Source organism: Vulpes vulpes, chromosome 6 (assembly GCF_048418805.1).
Source record: "Vulpes vulpes isolate BD-2025 chromosome 6, VulVul3, whole genome shotgun sequence".
NCBI classification, from domain to species: domain Eukaryota; kingdom Metazoa; phylum Chordata; class Mammalia; order Carnivora; family Canidae; genus Vulpes; species Vulpes vulpes.
The window spans coordinates 109485013-109509932 of record NC_132785.1 but is presented as its reverse complement, the minus strand read 5'-3'; the positions used below and the strand labels follow the sequence as shown (position 1 = coordinate 109509932).

At 45.3% G+C, this 24920-nt stretch overlaps 1 protein-coding gene across 2 annotated transcripts in view; it reads right to left on the bottom strand.

Moving 5' to 3' along the window:
- IFT43 (intraflagellar transport 43) overlaps nucleotides 1-24920 on the bottom strand; it is an 85108-nt gene that overhangs the window by 19846 nt on the left and 40342 nt on the right. For both annotated transcript variants that reach the window (XM_072762078.1, XM_026008658.2), the window contains 2 exons: nucleotides 4373-4405; nucleotides 3677-3723 (listed from right to left, as the gene is read on the bottom strand). In XM_072762078.1, the coding sequence (XP_072618179.1) occupies nucleotides 3677-3723; nucleotides 4373-4405 (80 nt within the window). The remainder of the gene's footprint in view (nucleotides 1-3676; nucleotides 3724-4372; nucleotides 4406-24920) is intronic.

The following is a 24920-nucleotide window of genomic DNA, read 5'->3' as shown; positions in this document are numbered from 1 at the left end:
AAAAAATGAATCAGTAGTTGCCTGGAGACGGAAGCAGGGGAAGGATGGACTAGAAAGGGGCATCAGAAATTTTGGAGGGGGGGGAATGGCAACATTTTGTATTGATTGTGGTGGTGGCTTCCCTGGGCATATGTATCTGTCGAAACTCAAATGCTATGCTTTAAATGGATTCAGTTTAGTGTATGTAAATTAGATAGACCTCAATAAAGCTGATTTCTAAAAACTTTCCCATAGGCTTGTTTTGAGAAGTAAATGAGCTTGGCAATGAGTGGTGGTGGCAGTGATGTTGGTGGGCGTGTGGTATGAGACAGAGTGTTCACTCACAGTCAGAAGACTAGAGTTCTTCTCTGAGTCCTGCAATTTTGTATAATGATCTCTTTGCTTTGATATAGCATGGTCAGTGATGGGCTCACACAAGATGGCCTTAAGAGTTGCCACAACAGCAGCCAGCACAACCTTTAAATAATACACATTTAGAAGGTGCCTGGGTGGCTCAGTCAGTTAAGTGTGTGCCTTTGGCTCAGGTCATGGTCCCAGGGTCCCGGGATGGAGTCCCAGAGTCAGGCTCTCTGCTCAGCAGGGAGTCTGCTTCTCTCTCTTCCTCTGCCCCACCTCATGCTCCTACTATCTTTCTCTCTTAAATAAATAAAATCTTTAAAATAATAATGATATGCATTTAGAAGTGTGCACACTTTAGCACTCAGAAGGTTTTGCTGTAACGTTTAATGGTTACTTCTTAAACTGTAGCATTTTCACACACTGAAGAAAAAGAAAAAAGGAGGATTTCAGAAATCTGTTGAAGGGAATTAGAAAGAGGTTCAAGGTAGGGTGGAGAGAGGCCTGGAGAAGATACCACCTGAGCAAACCTTCTGGGGACCAAGAATTTAATGAGCATCTCAGAGTTGTCAGCATCATAAATTTGTGAGCACCTATCAGCTTTGTCCATGTCCAGCGGGGTCCCTGCCTCCTTGAGTCCTTTGGCACAGCCTCCTGGATGGTCACCCTGTCGTCCTAGGCAACCGATGGCTGGAGCAACAATCTGTGAGGACGTGCAGATTGAAAGTATAGCCAGCAGCCATCAATCACGGAGCCACTACAGTTCAGCACTGGCACGAGGCATCCCAGGTACGTATGTGGGGAAAGAGATTTTGGGAACAGAAATGCAGTACACCTAATTTAACAGGGTCACTGGGAATCATTAGTGGGTGGACGAGTTCGGCAGCTACAAGGAGTTTAGTGAGTAGCTAAGGAGGAAGATCCGGTAAAAAGAAATGAGCTTGTCGATAAGAGATAATAGGAAAAGCAAAGACAAATGATGAAGAATGATGAAGCTGTGCTCTTGAGCTCTTACTAAATCTGAGAGTGGAAGCTTAATTCCTGACCTCCAGTGACTACCTTTCTACCTTAAAACTCCTCTGGAATGAGATGAGACAGAAGAACCTTTTCATGATTCCTGTCCTCTCCTGTCCTCAGTCCTGACTTTAGAGGCACTACAGCAGGCTTGACAAGCTTTGGTGTGCAGAATATTCATCCAGGGAGTGTATTTAAATCAATACACTGGGTGTATGCAATACAATGGGTATCTGGGTCCCAGCTCCAGCTTCTGAATGCTGGTGGCTGGGAGTCTAAGTCTCAACCAGCATCCCAGCATCGTCCACATGTCACACATGCCTCCAGTCCTGTGAGGCAGCTAAAGTATGGGTCACTGTTTAAGCTTTCTAGATTTAATGCTCCCCTTCGCTTTGTGGTCACATGCAAAGGTTAGTTATTGAAAGCTTCGGGGCTCTGGCTCTAGCCATGAGACAGTCATCAGCACTGGACTTACCTCCCTGCTGGGAACAATTAGGAACCTGGAAATAATGGAAGATAACAGCTGTGTGCAGACAGCAGACAACAGGGAGCACAGGACAGTGATCCCTGAGGGAAGGGAAATGAAGTGAGCCTTACCGTCATCAATCCTGGCTTTCTGCCTACAGGTACATTTCCTGGACTCTGGCCCAAGGAGGGGGAACTCCTAGTGGAGCATAGAGAGCTCACTGGGTTGAGGAGAAGTCAAGTTTAGGTAGGCGAAGGTGGCTGGAATTTGAGAAGCAAAGGATGAGACAAAGATGCTATGTAGCAGAAGAGTTGCAGAAATCTAGATCGACTGCATCATTCTCTTTTCTTTTTCTTTCTTTCTTTTTTTCTTTCTTTTTCTTTCTTTCTTTCTTTCTTTCTTTCTTTCTTTCTTTCTTTCTTTCTTTCTTCCTTCCTTCCTTCCTTCCTTCCTTTTTTTCCTTCCTTCCTTCCTTCCTTCCTTCCTTCCTTCCTTCCTTCCTCCCTTTTTTTCCTTCCTTCCTTCCTTCCTTCCTTTCCTTCCTTTCCTTCCTTCCTTCCTCCCTTTTTTTCCTTCCTTCCTTCCTTCCTTTCCTTCCTTTCCTTCTTTTAATAAAGCAGGTGCAGGGGAGGTACAGAGGGAGAGAGAGAGAATCTCAAGCAGGCTCCATGCCCATAACTGAAGTCATGACCTGAGCCAAAATCAAGAGCTGAGCCAACCCAGGTGTCCCCTAGATTGACTGCATTCCAAACTGTGTGTGTATAGGGTCAAACTCCACATGGCTGGGAAAAGAATTACTAACAAGTGTAAGTGTGAGGTGAACAATCCCCATGCACGGGTTATAAAGAACTGGAAGGGGCTCAGCTCACCTGGGGAGAGTGGAGAGTCCTTGCTAAACCACCAGGCAGGGACACCGAGTATCTTAATGTTTAGGGTTAACCCTAAACTTGTCCTAATAAACCTTAGAAACAATTCTCAAAATGATCAAGTTGACCAACAAACACATGAACTACCTACTAAAACAGATGTATCAGTCTTTAAAGAAAGACAAGATCCAAATGTTCATAGTAACACTCACAATGACCAGTGTCCAATCAAAAACTACTAATCACGTGAAGACTCAGAAAAATATGACTTGTAACCAGAAGAAAAATCACTCGATAGAGACACAGGAAACAGATGCTAGAATTAGCAGGAAAGGACTTGACAACAGCTACTATGAAGGCTATCACCAAGGATAAAGCAAAACATGATCAGCATCAGGAGATAAATGGAAGACACAGAACTGTCTGGAGCTTCTAGAGCTGGAAATCCAGAATCTGAAAGAACAAATTCACTGAATGGTCTTAAGGGTAGATCAAGACTGTAGAGCAAAAGAGTGTTTACACAGTGGAAACCATCCAACTGGAGTACAGAGTTTATAGTGAACTGGAAACACTTTACCTCTCTGTGCTTTAGTTTCCTCAACTGTAGAATGGGGACAATAGTACCGTCTCATGGGGTGGCTGTGACAGTTAAACGCTTCAACATGTATAAACTGGTAGGACAGTGCCGGGTATACAATAAACACCTACTAAATATTAGCTAGTATTGCTGTGGTTGCAATGGAGGTTTGCCCAGGAGGCTGTGGGAGCACAGGGAAGAAACACCTGAGTCAGAGAGGGAATGGGGTGGGAAGGGAAGACATTTCAGAGGAGGAGACACTTCAACAGCGTTGTGAAGGACAAGTGGGGCTGGCAGACAGCCACAGGGCTGAGGTGCTCCAGGCGGAGGCAGCTCTCAGCAAGGCACAGAGATGCAAAGGATGGGGCCATGGAGCCTCTCTGGAGGCCTTTGTGATATTCTCCAAAGGCATCTTACCTCCTCCGTCATCTGATCCATCGAAGCTCTGCTGTCTGAGGCGGTGACTGCCCCCAAAAAGAAGGAAAGGAAAGAAAATAAATTTCAAATGTGGAAAGAAACCACCGAAACCATTGCTGTATATTGTTTCTTCTAGATGAGAAGGTCTCTGGACCCACTTTCCTCCATCAACTTAGTCAAACCTAATTAGGCAACTGGGTGTGTCACATATGGTTGCACAAGCTGTGCGGTGCACCATTCCACAAACTATGATATGAATACTCCTCTCAACCCCAGGGGTGTGAAATTCAGTGGCTCTGCCTCTACATTCTATCTTTACCTAGAAACCTTCTTCCTTCCTTTCTGATATAAGTCTTAGGAGAAGGCTAGGTTTAGAAGGCTGGTGTCATTCCTGCCCATCTGAAGCAATAAAGAAGAACCCATGGGTCAAGCACTCTGATACCTGGACACAGAGTTCTAAAAACCACAGGCTGGGAGAAGAATGCAGACATTAACGCCAGGGCCCAGACCTTCAGCTAAGGAAAGAACATTAACTGAATCCTAGATTCAGTGTGCATAACTAGAGGCCCAGACAAAAGCCAGATTCATTCTATTTTCTACTGCTGAGTCCAACAAAGGCTGAACAGATCATGATCACCAAGACTGCACTGCTAGCAAAGGTCACCAAAAGATGCAATAAGAATCCTGGAAACATACTCTTCTACTTCTTCAGAAGCCCTCCTTCCTGACCTGAAAAAAAGGAAAACAAGGTTTATGAGAACATACTAGTCTCATGCATTGATGGGGTATGTCAGAGAGGGGGTTTCAAAAGTGAGGGCAAATTAGCATATTCCAAGTGCTTTATTGATTTAGTTTTCTCTTTCTAAACCAAGACCCATAACCAGCATGAGAGAATTAGAGACACCATAATGCCTTCCTGTAGCCTTATTTCAGTATGACTCCAACTTAAATTTTTTATTTTTTAAAAATATTTTATTTATTTATTTATGGAAGACCCAGGGAGAGAGACAGAGACGTAGGCAGGGGGAGAAGCAGGTTCCCTGCAGGAAGCCCAGTGTGGGAGCTGATCCCAGGATACTGGGATCATGACCTGACCCAAAGGCAGACACTCAACCATTGAGCCACCCAGGTGCCCCTAAATCATTGAGTTTAACCTCAGATTGAGAAGTTGAGAATTCAAATGGGTATAGACGATCCAGTCCCCTCCTTTCAACAACGAGCGGACCAATTTATAGAGCACTTTCTTCCAACTGAGGCCATGGGTCTTACTTGGAGCTATAGCTGTTAGCATGTGCAGCTTCCCAGGAGCAAAGAGAGATAAGCTGGCCATGCAGTACAAGTTGTAGGCTCTGGGCCTTTCTGCAGCTTCCACTTAAAGGACCAGAAGACCCCATGAGTGATGTTGGGCAGGTAGTACCCTTCAGACATTCCATGAGAACAGGAAGCCTAGTTATATATAGACATTTATCTAAGGCTGTGGTTCTCAATCTTCAATGTGCATAACAACCATCTGGGGAGCTTGACAGACATGTAGATCGCTGGACCTGGTAGAGAGAGCTTTCTGGATCAACTGATCTGAGGGAGGGGAGTCTAGGAATACACGTTTTAAACAAATCCCTAGGTAATCCTAACGTAAGGTGGTCACCACTGACACCCTGAGAAACATGGATCGAAAGTCTTCTAAATGGGACTGACCAAATGTTGACAATTATTAAAGTTGGGTGTTGTATACATGTTGATCACTTTTCTGTATGTCTGAGAATTTCCACAATAACCAGTTCTGTTTGTTTTTTAATGAATTCTTTCAATTCAGAAGTCAATCACCATGATGAGCAGGTGCAAAGGGTGGTGGCAGTGTCATAAGGGCCAGGAGTCAGGGTGTGTGAGAAGGCCTTTGGCAGTGCTGGGCCCACGAGACTCACCGGCAGAGCTACATCGGAACCAACCAGCAATTCCTGCAAGATGCAAACCACCCCTCCCCCTCTCTGAGTATAATCCGAAATTAAGCCTAAATTTAAATAGTCTCCATGAAATTCAGACTATACCAAGTACACTGTTAAGTAAGGAAGGGGAGGTGGGAGTATTTTGGCTTCCCTTGGGAGGGAGAGTGAATGGGTAAAAGCTGGAAGAACAGGATGGAACAACTCTTGAGCTCTCCCAGGCTACAGTTTTTGATATTTTTCTTTCTTTTTATTGAGCGTTTTATTATTGTTAAAGATTTTATTTATTTTTATTCATGAGAGACACAGAGAGAAAGGCAGAGACATAGGCAGAGGAAGAAGCAGGCTTCCTGTGGGGAGCCTGATGTGGGACACGATCCCAGGCCCCTGGGATTATGCCCTGAGCCAAAGGCAGACACTGAACCATTGAGCCACCCAGGTGCCCCGATTATTTTTATTTTTGTCCATTGCTGCAGTTTTTGACTCTTTAAAGGGAAAGTAAAGAGATGAAGCAATTAGGGGGAGGAGGGTGAGTGGGACAGAACTGGCAGGAGGAGGTACCACAGATAAATGGAAATAGGGTGCCCAAAGATCACCACCGTGGTGTTGCTGAATGATATGGGTTTCCAATACTGTTTGAAGTCAAGAAAATTCTAAACATAGAACACCTGGCAGCTGCCAAAGCCACCTGTGTGGGAGAACAGAAGGCTCTGCTCCTAGCTCACATCCGTCCCCCAGGACCACTGCTTCTAATTGTCTTGGTGAAGTGGAACTCTACAAACCCACCATCCAAATGCCTTGGTGATATGTCACCAATGGCAGGAGGCTTGGATGAATACAGGGTCCGAGAAAAACAATGTGATTAATGCACTTGCATCTTGTACATAAGAAACATAGGATCTCTCTGATCACCCCTAGGAGTTGTGACAGTATCGTTCCTTCCTAAGCAATGTGCCATGGCCAAAGTAGCAGTGATTTCAACTGAAGGAAACAATCAATGGTAACGCTAATCTTCGGGGAAGGCTGATTAATTGCCATTTATCCACTCAACATCCAAAAACGGCCATGAGTTTCACATTCAGCATAATAACTGCTGAGCTCACCTATTCTCTCACTCCAGGGGGAGCCCAAGGACTCTTCCAAATTTCATTTCACCCCATGAGAAGGAGCATGATGGAAATGGAGCCCTAGAGGACAGAGGGTGAGGATGCCCTCAGACAGCATGTTCTCTTGTTCTCTCTCTCTCTGCCAGAAATAGCAGATTCTGGTCAAGCCTACTGTTCAGGAGATGGAAAGTCCAGGGGGAACGTGGGCAAGGCCCTGGAGAACTGGCTATGAAACACCCTGCCTTTGATGAGGCTGAGAGTTTTCTGGCCTTATCTAGTGAGCATGTGTGTCTGGACCACACTGCTGTTTATTTTTGTTTTGGTTTTAACATGAATTTGTTGCCCAAATTGGGAGATTTCATGCGAAAATCCAGATTTCTGAATTCTTCAAACACAAAGCCTATAAATTGGACTTGCATTCCCAACATGGAAAACTCTAGGGAAGTGGAGCGAGGCTGTAATGAGTCTGAGCTCCCAGTCGTCCTCAACACTGGAAGAAAAAGAAAAGACGAGAAAGGCTGGGGACTAAAGACTAAAGACTAAATTGATTCCATGACTCTCTATGGGTCATGACCTACAGTGGATTTAGTGGATCACTACCAGCCTTGTCTTGTCTTTTTCCCTTTTTTCTTTTATTTATCTATCTTTAGAGAGAATGAGAGCTTAGGGGAGGGGGCAGAGGGAGAGAGAGAATCTCAAGCAGACTTCCCACTGAGTGCAGAGCCCAACATGGGGCTCAATCTCACAACACTGAGATCATGACCTGAGCTGAAATTAAGGGTTGGATGCTTAAATGACTGAGCCACCCAGGTACCCCTCTTTTTCTTTCTTAGTGGCATAGAGTAAAACAGAAAAGAGAGTGTCCTGCAAAGTAAGTATTACATAAACTTCCCCCCAAGTTTTATATAGAAACATATCCAGTCATGACATAGAATATATTTTTATTTGTTTATTTTTAAGATTTTATTTTATTTATTCATGAGAGACAGAGAGAGAGAGAGAGAGAGGCAGAGACATATGCAGAGGGAGAAGCAGGCTCCTTGCAGGGGGCCTGATGTGGGACTTTATCCTAGGGCCCCAGGATCATGACCTGAGCCAAAGGCAGACGCTCAACCACTGAGCCAGCCAGGTGCCCCTAGAGTATATTTTTAAATTGTTAGTGATAGGTTAAAAACAAAACAAAAACAAAGTATGGCAATCTATCACAGCTCAACAGCGTGGGTAACTAAAGAAGGATGTGGGCTGAAGTCCTGCCTCCACAGACTATGAGGTAGAGAGGACTATGGGTTTAGCACCATTTCCTCCTTACAAATATACTTCTGAGGAAATGGTGTGGCCTGGGTCCAGGCCCAGGGCAGGTCATTTACAGGGCTGCAGTCAACTCTGCCCCAGGTTTCTGGTCTTTTACTACAGTTTCCTGCCCACGTACCTCCTTTATCAGAAGTGGCTATACTGTGGGGAGTGGGGAGAGGGAGAGACCTGACAATCACAACACAGGTGACACGAGCTTATGCAGGTAGAGCACTGGCCAGTTTTCTTCACCTTCCCATCTGCCAACACTAACACTAGCTCAACCTCCCTCTGGAAAAGAGGCAAAGCAGGGTTCAGAGACACTATGTGATAGAGAGGGACACGGGGCACCGAGATGGGTGTTTCATCCAAATCCCAGACTAGTTAGTAATGAAGCTGCAACAAGAATCCCCATTTCCCGACTTCCACCCCGGATTCCAAACATACTGCCCCAAGCCTTTTCAAAAGCAGATACCTCCTGATTTTCAGATGTTCTGATGGTACCTAGACATCTGTTTGGATTTCCTGTGCTGACAGCCCATTCCTGACTTTCCACACTTACGGAAGGCAATAGATGGTACAAACATAGAACTGAAAGCTATAGAGAATACTTTAAACCAAGAGTTCTTAACCAGTGGTGCACAATTAGAGTCACTGAGGGTTTTGTGTTTTTTTTTCAGAGTTCATGTGCTGGGCCTTACCCCAGGCCCTCTGAGGCAGTAATCTCTAGAAATGGGACCCAGTCACACCTGAGAATCAATGCTCTAAGCTTCACTTCGGATAGTAAGCTCAACTACGGGTAGTCAGCAGTATAATGGAAACCTTGCTGCTCTATACTGCTGAGTTGCCCACTTTCTTCTAACCCAAGTGTTAGTGAACTCTGACTTGACCTAAAGGCTGAGAGGAGGGAAGAAAAGGCTTCATAGACTGTAGCCTCCATACCTGAGTAATCCTGAGTTGGCTGGCCCAAAATTCAGACAAGATTCCATGGTATTCATAAAACTTGAGCAGGTGCTCTTCATGCTGGCAGGCCCAGAAGTGGTTCAGATCCGATTAGAGATGCTTGTTCAATATTCAAAATGTAATACACAGAGGTTGCTGAACCAGCACTTTGAAAAGTTAATTAAATGCCAGGTTTCTTTTTAAGAGCTACTCCATCACTTGCTGATTGCTTTGGCCATTTTGCAGAATGAAGCTTTAGCTCTGGACAGTGACAGGAATGTCTTCTTCACCTCCTACCTTGTGGGGATAGGGTAACAGGAGTAAGGGCACTTTGGCTGCCTGCTTTCCAGCGAGTGACACACAGACCGGGTCGGTGACTTGGCCCCGGTGTTGTCTTGCTATCCCTACCTCCATTTAAAGCCTCATTCAGGGATGCTTGGGTGGCTCAGTGGGTGAGCGTCTGCCTTTGGCTCAGGGCATGATCCTGGAGTCCCAGGATTGAGTCCCACATCAGGCTCCCTGCATGGAGCCTGCTTCTCCCTCTGCCTGTGTCTCTGCACCTCTCTCTCTCTCTCTCTCTCTCTCTCTCTCTCCCCCCGTCTCTCATGAATAAATAAAAATCTTTTTAAAAAATAAAAGGAAAGATTGTTATTTAAAAAATAAATAAATAATAAAGCCTCGTTCAGCCCAACCCTCAATCAGTCCCTCCTGGTTTTCACCCTGCTTCTCTCTGACCCACGCTAGTTTTCTTCCTCCTGGCTTCACACAGCCACCTTCACTCCTTGGATGGGGGTGGGTGGGGGACATTCCCAGGCCCTGCCTCAGAAGCCAGTTGCAGGAGGGCTGATGATTGATGATATTAACAGTTCACATTTATTGAGCTTGCCGAGCACCTAGCACTGTTATTATACTATCTTCTTTATGTATATTACTATTATATAATATCATACATATTTTAGTGGCATATGGCATTAATACACTATTTTATTTCATTATCGCAGCATCTTTTTTGATTCGCTCCATTTTACAAATGAGGAGACAGGCTCAGAGAAGTAGAGTAAGTTGCCTAAGGTCACCCAGCTAGAAAGCTGTAGGGCTAGAATACAAGCTCTGGGCTGACACCAAAGCCCAGCTCTTAATCCCTACACAACAGAAGCACCCAGGTAGTTCTACATGATGGGAAATGCTCATTCCATAGACTCTGCTTCAAATCCAATGAGTATTTTCCATGACAAGGATGCACTTCCAACTATAGTAGTACTGTACTTTGTTAAGCCTGAAAATTTGGTAGTTAAGGTTGGTTTCATTGTGGGATTTATTATATATGTTTTATTTAAAACATGACAGCTTGCATGTGGCACAAAAGGAAATCCCATGTAGCAAAACCGCCTTTCTCTCCATACACTCTCCTTTTCTAAGTGCTTTAGCTCAAATACGATTCCTTTCTCTTGGCATTCAGAGACTACACTGCCATTTGAGGGGAGTGACTTGGTCAGCTGAAGACCAGCTGGGTGGCACTGGTATGACCTGGGATTGCAGCCACATTGGACCACCGGACCAGAATGATCCTTGGGTCCATTCTGGGTCTGTGTGGGGAAGAAATGCTGTATAAACCCTCCTGCCGGAGGAGTCTGTCTCCTCTGTCCTCCCCGCTGTATCAGACACAAGGCCTCAGTTGCTGCTTACATGGGTTACGTGCTGAAGGGTGAAAGGCAGCTCTAATGTAGACATCATCTCAGTTAAAATGTTTCTCTCGAGTTTAATGGAATACTGCAGAGATCTAAATGGAGATAAAGTACCACGGCTCAGAGAACAGCCCGGATGCTATCTTTATGCAGCATGACAATGTTCAGTGGTTAATTAGACACCGTTAACCTATTTTAGCAGGGGACATAACTGGGATAAATGGGGGGAAGTGTCCTTGAAGTCTCTTAATATCCACAGCACATATTGGACCCTAGACTCACCTTCCTGCTGCAGGACAGAACAGGCTTAAAATAGACCAAAGTGCCAGGCATGTAGAGGCCCAACTGTCCCAGGGAAGGCCCTCTGCTTGCCCAGCCCCCAGGGACCACAGCCTCTGATCCAAATGCAAAGGCTTTGGACAAACGGTTACTAGTGCAACTTGTTGCCTGGGAGAAAAAAGCTAAAGCCATAGTTGTGTAGCTCACAGGGCTCCCATGACAAAAAGGGGAAACTTTTTGAGGCCAAAGTCATAAGTACTTGGCAAGGGAAAGAGCAAGAATGAGATACCAGTTAAACCTTACATTTTCAAAATGTATCACTCCTCTGGAGGAAAAAGAGTCAAAATACCATTTTCTTATGAGCTTTTCTGTCCTCATAACTGTTAAATGTCCAATAAAAATCTCACAAATGCCTCCAAACCTCCAAGGCATGAGAGGAAGGAGGTAATGCATCTCAGATCATATAACACCTCACAGGCACATCCCAAAACCAAGGTTCTATTTTATAAATTGTGTGACCCACAAAAAGAGCCTTCACAGTGAAAATCTGAATCTGAGCAAAGGAGACGCTGCCACCATAATCTTGGCTACTGTGTCTATTCAGTATCAAGCTGTAAACTGAATAATGGGGGTCCCTCAGAAGTCAGATTTGTCATGAAACTTCGCTTAGCCAAGAGATTTCTCCTCATTGAAATCTCTCCCACAAGTTGAAGCTCCCCCCTTGGCTCCCAGTTCTTGCCATTTATGGGTTCAGAATCCAACACATCATTTGTAGGTACTGTATCTCTGCCTTCTTTTAAAGACAAGCAAGAACTCCCCAGAACTTAAATGTTGGCACTTTGGGGTTTTAGATCATATTAGATCGTATTTAGCTTTGCCAGTATCATCAATAAGGTGCCGGGTAGAAAGAAGAAAACCAACCACCACGACATAGACTACCAAGCCCGTCCAGTTGAAGGTAATGAATTATAAGGCAATTCCTGGGTGAAGTTTGCCCCCTGCTGGTCAGACTCAAAATGACATCTCTGTTCTGCTTGAAATTCTAAAGGAGCATTCATTCATTTATCAAGAGGGAAAAAAGGCTGAAAGTTTTAACAGCTAAAAACAATTATGGGCATACACAAAATGGGTATATGTGCCTGGTCAGTAAGTAAAAAAAGTGGAAGAGTTGAGATCTCTAGATCTTTGGTGTTTCAAAAGAACATTATTTTATTCAGACACTTTGCTTGAAACTATCTGGCATGACGAGAAGGTGTTGAAATTTGGGGATCTTCTGCTCAAGATTTTACAGTCCTGCTGGAGAAAAAAGAGCATTCTAGAAATAGCAGTAATACCTCCAGAAGACACATTGAGGGGCCTGAAAGACTACTACCGCCCCCTCCTTGTGCAACTTCTACATGAGAAAATGGAGACCAGGAGTTATGAAAGCAACCTAACTACAGCCCTGAAGCTAGCTGGACACAGAGCTGGAGCTAGAAACCAAGGTTCCCATTCCTCGTCTATTGCTGGTCCCAACTTCCCAGGACAAGTGAGGCAGATGGAAGCAAAATATCGCAGTAGCACAAAAGAGGAAATAGTCACACTGGTTGCAACAGCCAGGGGAGACTTTCTAGAAGACTGAAAAGATGAGCAGGCTCACACAGGCAGAAGAGCCACGGGAAGGCTCTCCATGCTGGAAGAAACGACTGGAATAGAGATAGGAGGCAGAAAGGGCCACGTGTGTTCAGAAGACTGCAGGGGGCCTGAAGTGGCTGAGAGGCAGACAAGGGGCTGTCCTGCGCTGGTTATCAATGCTATAAATCTATACCCTGACATCGGCCAGGGATCAGGAGGGAACCATACGACCAGAAATAAATTTTCACTGGGTTCTTTCTTTCCCTCCCTTCAAGTAACTTAAGTCCACAATTGAAAGAGAGGTGGCAAAGAAAACCACGCCACTCACTATGTATCAAAGCAGCAGGAAGGGGCTGAGTGGAAGGGGCATGGTCAGCCCTCCTGCTGAGGGGGGTATGTAGGGGAGAAGCAGCACTCCAGGGCAGGGTTCCCCCACTGGCTGTCATTTCCAAATGCCACCTTCATGAATTTTCCTACAGCCGTGCACTTTCTGCACCTACTTCATGTTTTACTTCAATAAATTCGTTTAAAAGAAAACTTCAGCTCCTCAATGGAAAGCTAGCACGACCAGCCATAAGAAGGTTAACTGTGAAAAATAATAATTTTTTAAAAATCGCAGAATTTATCTTCTCATAGCTGGGTACTGCTGTTTGCCCAACGTCTGACCTACAGCTCATCCTGTCTTTGTGAAGGGCAGGTTTAGAAGGGTGCAAACAGAGACTCTCCACTGACGTGAGCAGCACAAAGACAGGAGCTGTGAGGCTCAGCGCCCATCTCTGGGAAGTGTGGACATGAGGTTGGGGGGTGAGCGGGTGAAACAAGGGGAAATGTGGGTCCCCAAGTCAGGGGCAAACTTTTATCAGTGTTTCTGGAAACCTGGATATCAGCCCATTTTTAATTACTGAACGGGTTGGGTCTTTTGCTTCTCCTGGAGAGAAGTTTCTGCTCTATAAATGGAGAGACCTGTAAAGATTTCCTTCCAATCACCGACCCGCTCTTTTCTCTGCCCCTCTTTTTATATCCTGTGGCCCTGCCCAAAGGCCCATGAATACATTCAGACTCAGCCAAGTGATAAGGTGCCCAAAGAAAAAGTGACCTGCCATTCCAGGTGACCCTCTTCTGGCTAGCTATCGGTGTGCAAGGGCACGCGGGCAGTGCAGGCCATGGTGTGGGGCAGCCCTGGAAGGCTCAGGACCCACCCTGGTGACTCCCTGCTACAGATGAGCCTGGACAAGGCCAAGGACACCCCTGCCCCTTCTAAACATGGCCGCTCGTACGATGACCACTGTGAAACCAGGAAAGCCAGGATGGTCACCAGTTGTGGTGACAGAAGCATAGGTCAAAAAGGAAACTCACAGACCCACAGACCAGAGAAAACCTAGATTATGTGAGAGGGCTGTATTCTGTGTGTATATTTACACCGACAGATGCCCGAGCAGCTGCTTCTCTACTAAAACTGCTCTTGGTTATTTCTCAGTAAAGAACTAAAAAGAAAAGGGAAGAAGCAGGTATGACGTTCACATACGCACTTCATTTCTGAAAGACTGAATCCATCAAAGGGAGGACAAGGAGATCATCTATGTCAGGGGGGTCACATAGGGGTCATATGTCAGGGGGGTGATCATCTATGTCAGGGTGACCCCAGTCATCCCCTCCTGGCATTTAGCTGTGCAAGCTGCAAAGCAGCGAGTCCCCTTCAGCAGGCTGGCTGGCTCACGATACCTAACTTTTTCCTCTGAAACTTTTCCTGTTCAGTAAGATTGTTTCATAGGATCAACACTGCATTTCTCTAAGGGTCCCAGAGGACTGTAGTAAAGACAATTTCATGCTAACAGACTCGCTACTGCACAAATAGTATCTTGTGTGGCCTTTTCATGAACTTGACGAATGCATGCATGCGAGGTTGGCGGATGGGCATGGCTCTAGAGTGGGAGGCACATTCTCTTACGCTAATTATCTGTATGACCTTGGGCAGCAGGCCAAGGTGACATTCAAGGGCTTTTCTAACTCTAAGATTTTATACCTGAGTCACTTAAGCACCCCAAACCTCATTTCCTCCCTCTCTAAACTGAAGGGGCCCCTGCACTCCATGACTTCCCAGGTCTTCCCTCAGCTGTGTTAATGACATCGACCCTGCCTCTCCCCATCTGTTCCCCATTTACACTATTCCCTAGTCTGACCACCCTCCCCTCAGCAGCCTCTTCCTTGGAACCGACTTATCCGGCCCACAAATTTCATTTACTGAGATGTGCTGGTTTGGAGACCCCAAAGTCAATGTGGCAAGAAAAAAAAAAAGGAAGGAAGGAAAGGAGGGAGGCAGGGAGGGAGGAAATCCTCTTTCCTTTATTCAATCATTTCTAAAATATGTATTTATTTATTTGAGAGAGAGAGAGAGAGAATGAGTCGTGGAAGGAGGGCAGAGGGAGAGAATCTCGAGGCGGCTCTGCACTGAGCATGGAGCCTGTCATGGGGTCGATCTCACAGCACTGAGATCAGGACCTGAGCTGAAACCAAGAGTCAGCTGCTTAACAGACTGAGCCACCCAGGTGCCCCTATTCATTCGTTTTTAGAGACAATAAACACAAACTCCCTTCTTACTTCAGAAATTTAGAAAAAAAAAAAAAAAGAAAGAAATTTAGCACATTTTCCATCTCAGTCCTCCTTTCTCTTTTCTTAGGGGTTGTCAAAACCAGCCTCTACCTTCCCAGGAGCACAGGGAAATTTACTTTCTCTCCTGAACAACTAACCCGACCTTAACAATCCTGTCGTTCTCTTCCTGCTTACTAGGACTCCTCTCTACTTCCTTTCCCTCTGAGTGGCTGGAAAGAGGGTGTCTGCCTGGTTGTGCTGAACCCTCCAAACCTCCATATCGGGCTCCCCAGGAAGCAGCCCTTTGTTCTCCAGTCCAAGGGGCCTCAGCTCCAGGCTCCACCACTTGGGAATCTGGCCTGTCTACCCGTGGGTGCTGAGTTCTGATCTTGGGATCCTGTTTGAACAACAGGCTTAAAGGGGGGTTGGGGTGACTGGGTGATGGGCAATGAGGGGAGCACTTGGCGGGATGAGCACTGGGTGCTATGCTATATGTTGGAAAATTGAACTCCAATAAAAAAATTAAAAAAAAAAAAGAGAGAAAGAAAGAAAAAAGCCAGTGGCCAAGCGGGGCTCTAGAGTCAGAGCGCTCACGGTAGAGTGTCAGCATGCAAGAGCTGCGTGCTCTCAGACAAGCCACTGAAAACTGCAGAATCGGCGAGGCTACCACATTCTGCTTCACAGGGTCCTGCTAAGGCTCCAACGAGCTAATTCGTGCAAAGCATTTAGCAAAGTACATGGTACACAAGGAGTGCTCAGTGATTAGTGGCTACTGCCGATATTATTATTACTGGATTATTATTCTCCCCCCAGCCTCTACTTCTTATGCCATTAATCATTGCCCAGGCTGGACATGCCCTTTCTCCTCCTATGTCCTGCAACTGAACCCCAATCCGGAGCTGGGTGCTGGCTAGGCCTGCCCGGCTGAGTTGCTTCATACTTTTTGCTTCTAGATCCCTCGTTTCCCAGCCCCCCAGCCAACCCTACCCCCGTAGAGCCCTTAGCAGACATGCCCAGGGGCCCACCCTCACCACCTGGCCTGGTACCTCCCATCCCCATGGGAGAAACACTTGGCCTGGCTCTCAGGGCCTCTTGGCCAGCCGGACAATGCTTCCTACAGCATTACCTTCACCTCCAGCGTTAACCTTAGGTTTCTCAGTGGGCACCCCTCCCCTGTTTCCCATCTCCTGCTTTACTTTCTCTGCCTCTTGGCTCCCTTCCTTCATCTCAGCCACTTCTGTTCATCCCCGTCTAAAAGGCAACTTGTTCTGGCTTTCAAATCCTTTCCAAAGGACTCCCCACTTCTAAGAAGCTTCTAGAATTTGGTGAAATTGTTTCTATGCTCCTTGGCACACCTGACCCTCTGTATCACACAACACAGTCTTTGTGATAGGATGGTCTCACACAGTGACTTCTAGAGCTCTGCTTGATGGGGTTGACCACAGAAAACAACCTGGCACCTACCCCAAAGTCCTTTCACGTTTGTCTGGATTCAAACCTTAATTTTGTTTGGGTGGTAACAAGCCCAGTGGAAAGTACTCAATTCCCCAGTCTCTTTTCACATTGAGGGGTGGGCATACACCACATCTCTGACCAATGATGAAGATAGGGCAGTTCCCGGAAAGTATATCCTCCCCTCCTCCCCCTGCATTCCGTCTCCCCCAAAAGACAAATTCCTGATAAGAAATAGCCCTTCACCTTCACCTCCATGTCATTCTCCCTTCTTCTTACCTGAAAGACAGAGGTGAGGCCTGGAGGTACAGCAGCCACGAGGCATGAACACGATGATAAAAGCCCACATGTGAAGGATGGTGGGTCAGAGGATGGAAAGACTTCCATCCCTGTCATCACCATGGAGCTGGCGGACTGTGGAGCCTGGACCTTTTGCTTTCCGAGACATATCTCTTTCTGTTTAAACCTCTGCTAGTGGGGTTCCCTGTTGTTTGCAGATATAAATGCAACCTCAACTAATAAGGCACATCCAGTGACAAATGAGAGGTCATCCTAACTGAGAAGGAACACAGGTCTCATGGAAAAACGAACCTCACACAATCTGATCTAGTTAACCTTATGGTCTCTTAAGAGAAAGCAAGCATTTGAATCGGATATAGGTATCGTGCAATCTCAGGACAGGAATGGGTGACATCACCAAAATCTGCTGGGGAAAAAAGGCATCAAATTTAGGGAGAAAAGATGAGCAGACCCTCTCCACAGCCTTGCCTGGTCTAGAAAGAGAACACTCTGCTATCAAGAATGGAGATGAGACAACCTTTAAGAAGATGATTCCACATGAGGAGAAATGGGTCTTTTTACTCCTGCGAATACCCCAAAATCATGCCATCAAAAAGGCGTTCAGAAGAGGTGTGATAGTGTGTCCCTTGCACTACCAGTCACATACCCGTCAGCACTTCAGTGGCTCCAGTTCTCTAAATAATAAACCATGTCCCTGGAGTTCAAGGTCATGCACCCAAGCCCATTTCTACCTTCCCTATATCCATCCCCTTCTCTAGCTAAACCTTGGGCTTCGGTCACCCAGCGCTGTTTGTTCTGGACCCACTGTGGCACATTCAGGCCACATATACCTGGGCCCTGGGCCTGGAAGGCCTGCATGCCCCTCCCTAGGGTCTGTCAGCTGTTTCATTCCAAAGGAATGATTCCTAAACTAATAGGTTTCAAGGAATCTTCTAGAAAGCATATTTCAGAAGTTCAAACATCCCTTCTGGGTTTTGGAGGGCCTGGGAGACCACTTTGTTTTAACGCTGAAAAGACAGGATGTAAGGGTGGAGCTACCATCACAGACTTACACTGGACTGCTCCTCCTCTCTCTCCCAGTTCGGTGCCCAGTGAGAAGAAATCTTGTATACGACAAGGCTTATACATTTGGGATTTCTCAGGATCAAATTCTGGGAAGTGCTGGAAAGGGAATTCTGAGACCATTTCATTTGGACCCCTCAGGGAGCCTGACCCCAAGAGTCCATACCACTTACTCTGTGGTGACATTAGCACGTGAGTGGCAGCAGGGGACTACAATGCAGATATCCCAATTCCTGATAGGTGCCTGGGGAAAGGGCCAGTGACCCTAAGAAAGGAGGATGCCTGGAAATGAGCTCAGGAAATGGCCTCCAAGGCAGACACCTGACTGTATTTCACAGGTACATGGAGCACCCCACTCTGGGCTGATCCTAGATTACTCTGCCCTCAGCTTTGAAAAGGAATCAGAGGCCCGAAACCAGAGGCGGGGCTGCCAGGGCACCAGTAACTAGAACCAGCTCTTGAGCTGGCTGCCTGGGAATGGATCCAGTTCTTGGAGGGCACCTCAGGGTTAGAAGGAATGATCATTTCCAATGCCTAATTGAACTTAATGACTAGCCTAATTAGGCCTTTTAATGGCAGAACTGGCATGGCCTTGGCTTGGGCCCCTAAGTGCAGGCTACATCCTTTGCACTCACCTTCCCGGGGCCAGGCGGCTGGCTGGAGCACAGCTCTGCAGACAGGCAGGCCACAGGAGGTGAAGGTCAAGCGCTCACTCCCTGTTATTCTTTCCACAGTCTGCACATGCTGGAGCCATGTCCGAACAGCCCTTGGGGCACATCTGCTGAGGGGCTACCAAGTGCAGAGGTACCATATCAGAAGCCAAGGGCACAAGAACAGAAGGCAGTGAGACCTGGAGACCCTGCAGCCAGATGCACCTGGGCTCAAATGCTGGCTGGCTCCTTGCTAGCTATGGGACTTTGAGCAAGTTACTTAACCTTCTGGAACCTCCACTTCCTCATCTGTAAGCTAGGATAAGAGTACCTATCTCAGGATTGATAAAAGGATAAAGTAAGATAACTGTGCTTGGCTGTGCCCAGCACAAAAGCCACAATAAATGTGTGTGTGTGTGTTCTCATCCATTCAACAACGGGGCTGGGCAAGACATGTGGGCTGTCTGCACACAGGTTCTACAGCAGGGCCCTGGAGTAGAATCTGGATCAGAGGGTGAAACTCCAAATTTCCTTAAGACAAGCTGTTACAGGAAATCAGGAGGTTGATAATAGCCTATGAATTAGAAATAAGCTCAGTGCCCACCAACAGAGTGAACGGTACATCCATACCATGGTACTGTGAGGCAGCAGTTAGAAACACAAAGCAAATCTGCCTGGACTGAAAGAGCTCCAGATGTACTGCTAAATGAAAAAATGAAAAAAAAATAAAAAAATCAAAACCTTAGTATGACCCTATTTGGGTAAAAAAAAAAAAAAAACACATATAGAGGTTTCAGTAAGTATACCTATTGTGTAAAATCATATATTAAATATCTATTGTTGGTAAAAGATCACCAACGAACCATTACCAGTAGTTACTTCTAGAGAGATGACTAGGCTTGGACAAGATGATGGTTTCAGGCAAATTTAGCTTTATCTATCTTGGCTTGAGTTTTTACCCCATTAAAGTGTTCGTGGTTTCCCTGCACAACTAAAAAAAAAGTCTTTATATATAAATATATATATATACACTTCCACTGAGGTCTCCAGCAACAGAAGGGTTCAAGCAGACCTCGACCAGCACTGCTAAGAGACACTAGAATTTGACAGGACGCTGAATGAAACAGGCTCTCTAACCTTCTAGTTTCAAAACCTCTGTTCTGTGTGATCATCCAGAGAGAGAAAGGAATACTCCACAGGACACTGTGCTTTCTGGCTGTTATTTAAGGGACACTCCCGCGGGCCTACCATTTCTTTCCTGACCCTTAGAGACTATCTTACTTTACGATCCTACCCTTGGCTCCACGAAATGAGCAGCCCTAGTCACAGGAGAATCTGCACTTCTGCAAAATGAGAAACTGCAAAGGGCCCCAAATCAAAGCCGTCACAGGACACTCTGATAACTCACTCTAGAACCACTCCTGGTTCTCAATTACAGAAATGAAGTTCAAGGGGCATCTGGGTGGCAGTCAGTTGAGTATCTGACTCTTGGTTTTGGCTCAGGTCATGATCTCAGGGTCGTGGGATTGAGCTCTGTGCTCAGCGGGGAGTCTGCCTGAGATTCTTTCCCTCCCTCTCCTTCCCTTTCTCCTCCTCCCCCTCAAATAAATCTAAAAAAAAGAAAGAAAGAAAAGAAAAGAAAAGAAAAGAAAAAAGACAGAAAGAAATTCACAAGAATAGCTTAACTTGTTAAGAAAAGCTGAAGGCCTGAAAGGAAGCTGAGAGCAGTCTCAGGGGGAGGCGGGGGTCAGGGCCTAGACCTCGTAGTCTTTCAGCAGGCCTCCCCACAGGCCTCCTCAGGGGCAACTGGGAAGCAATTCTGCTGACTTAGGCCCCTAGAAACATAGCCATTGGATGCCATGCGGCCTTGGGGCCTCAGCTGTCCCTTCGCTGGTACACAGGCATAGACAACAAGTTCACCTTAAGTCACTGACGCATTTCTCCCCTCCTCCTTGGGCATCAGGTACTCACCTCTGCTCCAGGGAGGGGACTGACTTGGGCCACTTGTCAGGGAGATTGCTCCACTTTTCAGAGTGGGAGGTGAAGGATCCAAATGCTACTCCACATGGGGCTTACGGGAACAGACTGCTATCACCTTCAATTGGGACACACTTGACAGAATTGCAAGATTCCAATTATTTCATATTTGGTCATTTGCATAAGTAAATTGGTTTTGTGACACTAGACAAGCCATCCAGGGCTCTAACCTGCAAAGACTATAACACAGAACATCTCTGCTTGCTTTAAACTAAATATCACTGTATCAACCTAAGCAGAAGTGTGTGAAAATGCCCCCCACCAGAACCCCAAGGAGAAAAAGGTTGATGTATACTTCATATGGTTTCCTTAGCCTAAGGGGTCTACATGTACCTTATCTGAAGCCTTTATGATATTTTCCAAAGGATCATGTTATGGTTAGTATGTGAATAAACATGGCATGTCTGCTTTCTCAACCTAGGAAAATATCACATCTATTGTGGGCTTATGATTACTTTTATTGAGATAGGAAATTCTGGAGTACTATGTAGCCCTTAAAAATGAGACAGTTCAACTTTGTATTGAGATCCAGAAAGGAATCTCTCAGAATCACCAAGGAATACTGTTGTATGGGGGCGCCTGGGTGGCTCTGTCAGTTAAGCATCTGCCTTCAGCTCAGGTCATGATCTCAGGGTTCTGGGATAGAGCCCCTTATCAGGCTTCCTGATAGGCAGGGAGTCTGCTTCTCCCTCTCCCTCTGCCCCTCCCCCCGCTCATGTTCTCTCTCTCTCTCAAATAAATAAAATATTTTTTAAATTCCATTGTATGACAAAAGAAAGAGAATAGATATGTTGCCATTTATGTGAGGGGATAAAAGAATATATTAACCTGTATGTTTTGTAAATGCATAGAATGTCTTTGGAAGGATACTGGTGAATAGTCTTTGCCTCTGGGAAGAGAAACAATGCCTGGGGGAGCCAGGAACGAGAGCTGTAGCTTCATATCATCCTTCCCTCACCCTTTGAATTCTGTGCTATGTATATTCGTAATGTATTTTAAAATAAATAAAATTCAGATTCAATAAGAGTTCTAAAGTCTCAAAAGATGACATGAAGTTATACAATGACTCAGATGTAGGAGTTTGTTTGAAGGCTGACTTTCAGTATGGGCCTCATTGCTGTGCACCACGGGGCTGAGTGGGAAAGGACAGCTCCACTAAGTCCTGTTATTATCTGTCCATTATTCTCACTCCTTCCCTCGTACTGGCTACCAAAGCCAATGAAATCTACCAAAATGGTACAAGTGTTTTGAGACAGGGAAAGGCCTAAGGAAAGAGCTGGGCACACTCCACACTGCTTGCTACTTCAGTGAGGAGATTTCTTTTTTCATGAGTTATTTCAACATACATAGTCTAGGTGTCATTCATTTCATCTTCAGATCCTACTGAACATATGTAATTTCCAGCAATAAACAATGCAATTATATTCTAATTTTTTAAAAAAATTGTGAGTTTTCTAAGTTCAATTAAAATAGAAACTGATCCAGACCTTCCTTTAGCAACTTGGCTGTGGACAGCAAAGCCAGAAATCACTCTTTGGGGAGCCTGTGTAGAACAAACAAATGTAAGGTGTACATTTAAGAGAATTGTTGTTGCTGAGCCTTGAAGCTACCTTTTCTGAATCTGCTGTGTCTTGGAGCCACGTGGAGGAAACGCATAAATGCATGAGAAAGCACACATGATAGAAAGTTGAGACAGAGGCCTACACTGGTGGGGGGCAGGGGAGGCTGGGGAGACATCTCCAAAAACCATAGAAACAGAGCCCTGGACACAGCCACTGGAAACAGGTGCACAACTACCTACCAAAGACTTTTTCTTTTTTCTTTTCTTTTCTTTTCTTTTCTTTTCTTTTCTTTTCTTTTTTCTTTCTTTTCTTTTCTTTTCTTTCTCTTTCTTTCTTTCTTTCTTTCTTTCTTTCTTTCTTTCTTTCTTTCTTTCTCTTTCCTTCCTTCCTTCCTTCCTTCCTTCCTTCCTTCCTTCCTTCCTTTCTTTCTTTCTTTGATTTTATTTATTTGAGAAAGAGAGAGAGAGCATGAGCAGGGGACAGGGGCAGAGGGAGAGGAAGAAGGAGACTCCCTGCTAAGCTGGGAACCTGATGTGGGGCTCAGTCCCAGAATCCTGAGATCATGACCTGAGCCAAAAACAAATGCTTAACTGACGGAGCCACCCAGGCACCCCAAGGACTTTCTCTTCTTACTAGCTCATATGCAATCGCTTCATTCATTTTTCCCAATCTTAGACACTCATCTCCAATAGCCCACCTCACTGAGAAGCAAGTAACTGTTCACCCATGGTGCCCAGGACCCCTGATCTCACCATGCTGATCCTGGGTTCCTGTGACAGTGGGAAGCACATGGAAAATAAATTCTCAATATTTTTAATTTGTTTCGGGTTTTTTTCCCCTGAAAACTAAATAAATAAAATTATGTTTATTGATGAAAATCTGAAGGTCAAGGATTAAGATTTTATGCTTTGAAGTACGGACCCAGGGATACTTGTTCCTTTTTTAATTGCTGGAGCTCTGTAAACTGTCCAAATGTCCCAAACTCAGTCACTGATCAAGTATGAACTAAGCAGGGCACCTGAGTGGCTCAGTGGTTGAGCGTCTACCTTTGGCTCAGGTCGTGATCCTGGGGGCCTGGGATCAAGTCCCATATCAGGCTCCCTATAGGGAGCCTGCTTCTCCCTCTGCCTATGTCTCTGCCTTTCTCTCTGTGTTTCTCATGAATAAATAAAATCTTAAAAAATACATAAATAAAATAAAAATATACTCTGTCATGACTGGACGTCTGTATATAAAACTGGGGGAAGTCAGGATTGTAGATATGGACTGTATTTCAAGCAACCAAATAGTCAACAAATGAAAGTTCTTTATGCAAGGATTTGTTAAGGGAGAATTGGAAAATCACCATTTGACATCCTTCAATTGAAATCATGCTCTAGGCAACAATTCTCAGTGGACACTATGACCTCTAGGTGGGAGTCTGGTGGGGATGAAAATGGAAGGCACATTCCTGGCCCCACTCATCCGTCACAGCCTGGCTTCCGGTGGGCCCCCGCACACCTGCGCCTCTCCCACCAGCCGATGCCTTCTGAGGTGACATAGCAGCATGGGCACAACACCGCCCTCAAAGTGTTCCTGCCAAAACAGTGAACCAGAATCTAACTTGCTGGATTAATCTAGATCTAACTACCTGCTTCATGAGGAACATGAAAAACAGAGGAACAAGCTAAACACCATGATCAGGAAGCATGAGCCAAATCCAGAATGTGGGACACTATGCACGCCTAATTTCTCAAAAAGAAAGAAAAGAGGGATCCCTGGGTGGCGCAGCGGTTTGGCGCCTGCCTTTGGCCCAGGGCGCGATCCTGGAGACCCGGGATTGAATCCCACATCGGGCTCCCGGTGCATGGAGCCTGCTTCTCCCTCTGCCTGTGTCTCTGCCTCTCTCTCTCTCTCTGTGACTATCATAAATAAATAAAAATTAAAAAAAAAAAAAAACCTTTAAAAAAAAAAAAAAGAGAAAGAAAGAAAGAAAGAAAGAAAGAAAGAAAGAAAGAAAGAAAGAAAGAAAGAGAAAGAAAGAAAGAAAGAAAGAAAGAAAGAAAGAAAGAAAGAAAGAAAGAAGAAGGAAGGAAGGAAGGAAGGAAGAAAGAAAAGGGGCACCTAGGTGGCTCAATTGGTTATGCATCTGACTTTGGCTCAGATCATGAGCCCAGGGTCCTGGGATTGAGCCCCACAATGGGCTCCCTGCTCAGCGGGGAGTCTGCTTTTCCTTCCCCTCTGCCTGCCTCTCCCTCTGCCTGTGTGTTCTCTCTCAAATAAATAAATAAATAAATAAATAAATAAAATCAACGGCATGGGGAAAAAAGGAGGCAGGGGGTGTTGTAGAACAAAAGGAAGACTAATAATAAAAGGCGTAGACCTTGATTTGTCCTTTTTACAATCCAACTATAAAAAGACATCTTTGAGACAATGGAAGCATCTGAAGATGGCTGCACATCAGGTGACATTAAGGAATCATTTTTTAATTTTGATAGGCAGGATAATGGAATGATGGTTAATAAACAAAAACAGTCCTTATCAGTTAACAAAAATTATCTTCAGCAGGAGAGGAAGGAAGGCGGGGAACAATGACATCTTTTCTATATTGTCAAGCTTCTCTCTGTATCCTTGGACTCATAAAAGATAAAAGATTCTTCACATCTATGCGTATACCTTCCTAAGACTAAACAACTACACACACACACGTACATTATACACATACAGATATAAAATCCAGTTCTCTCTCTAAATATA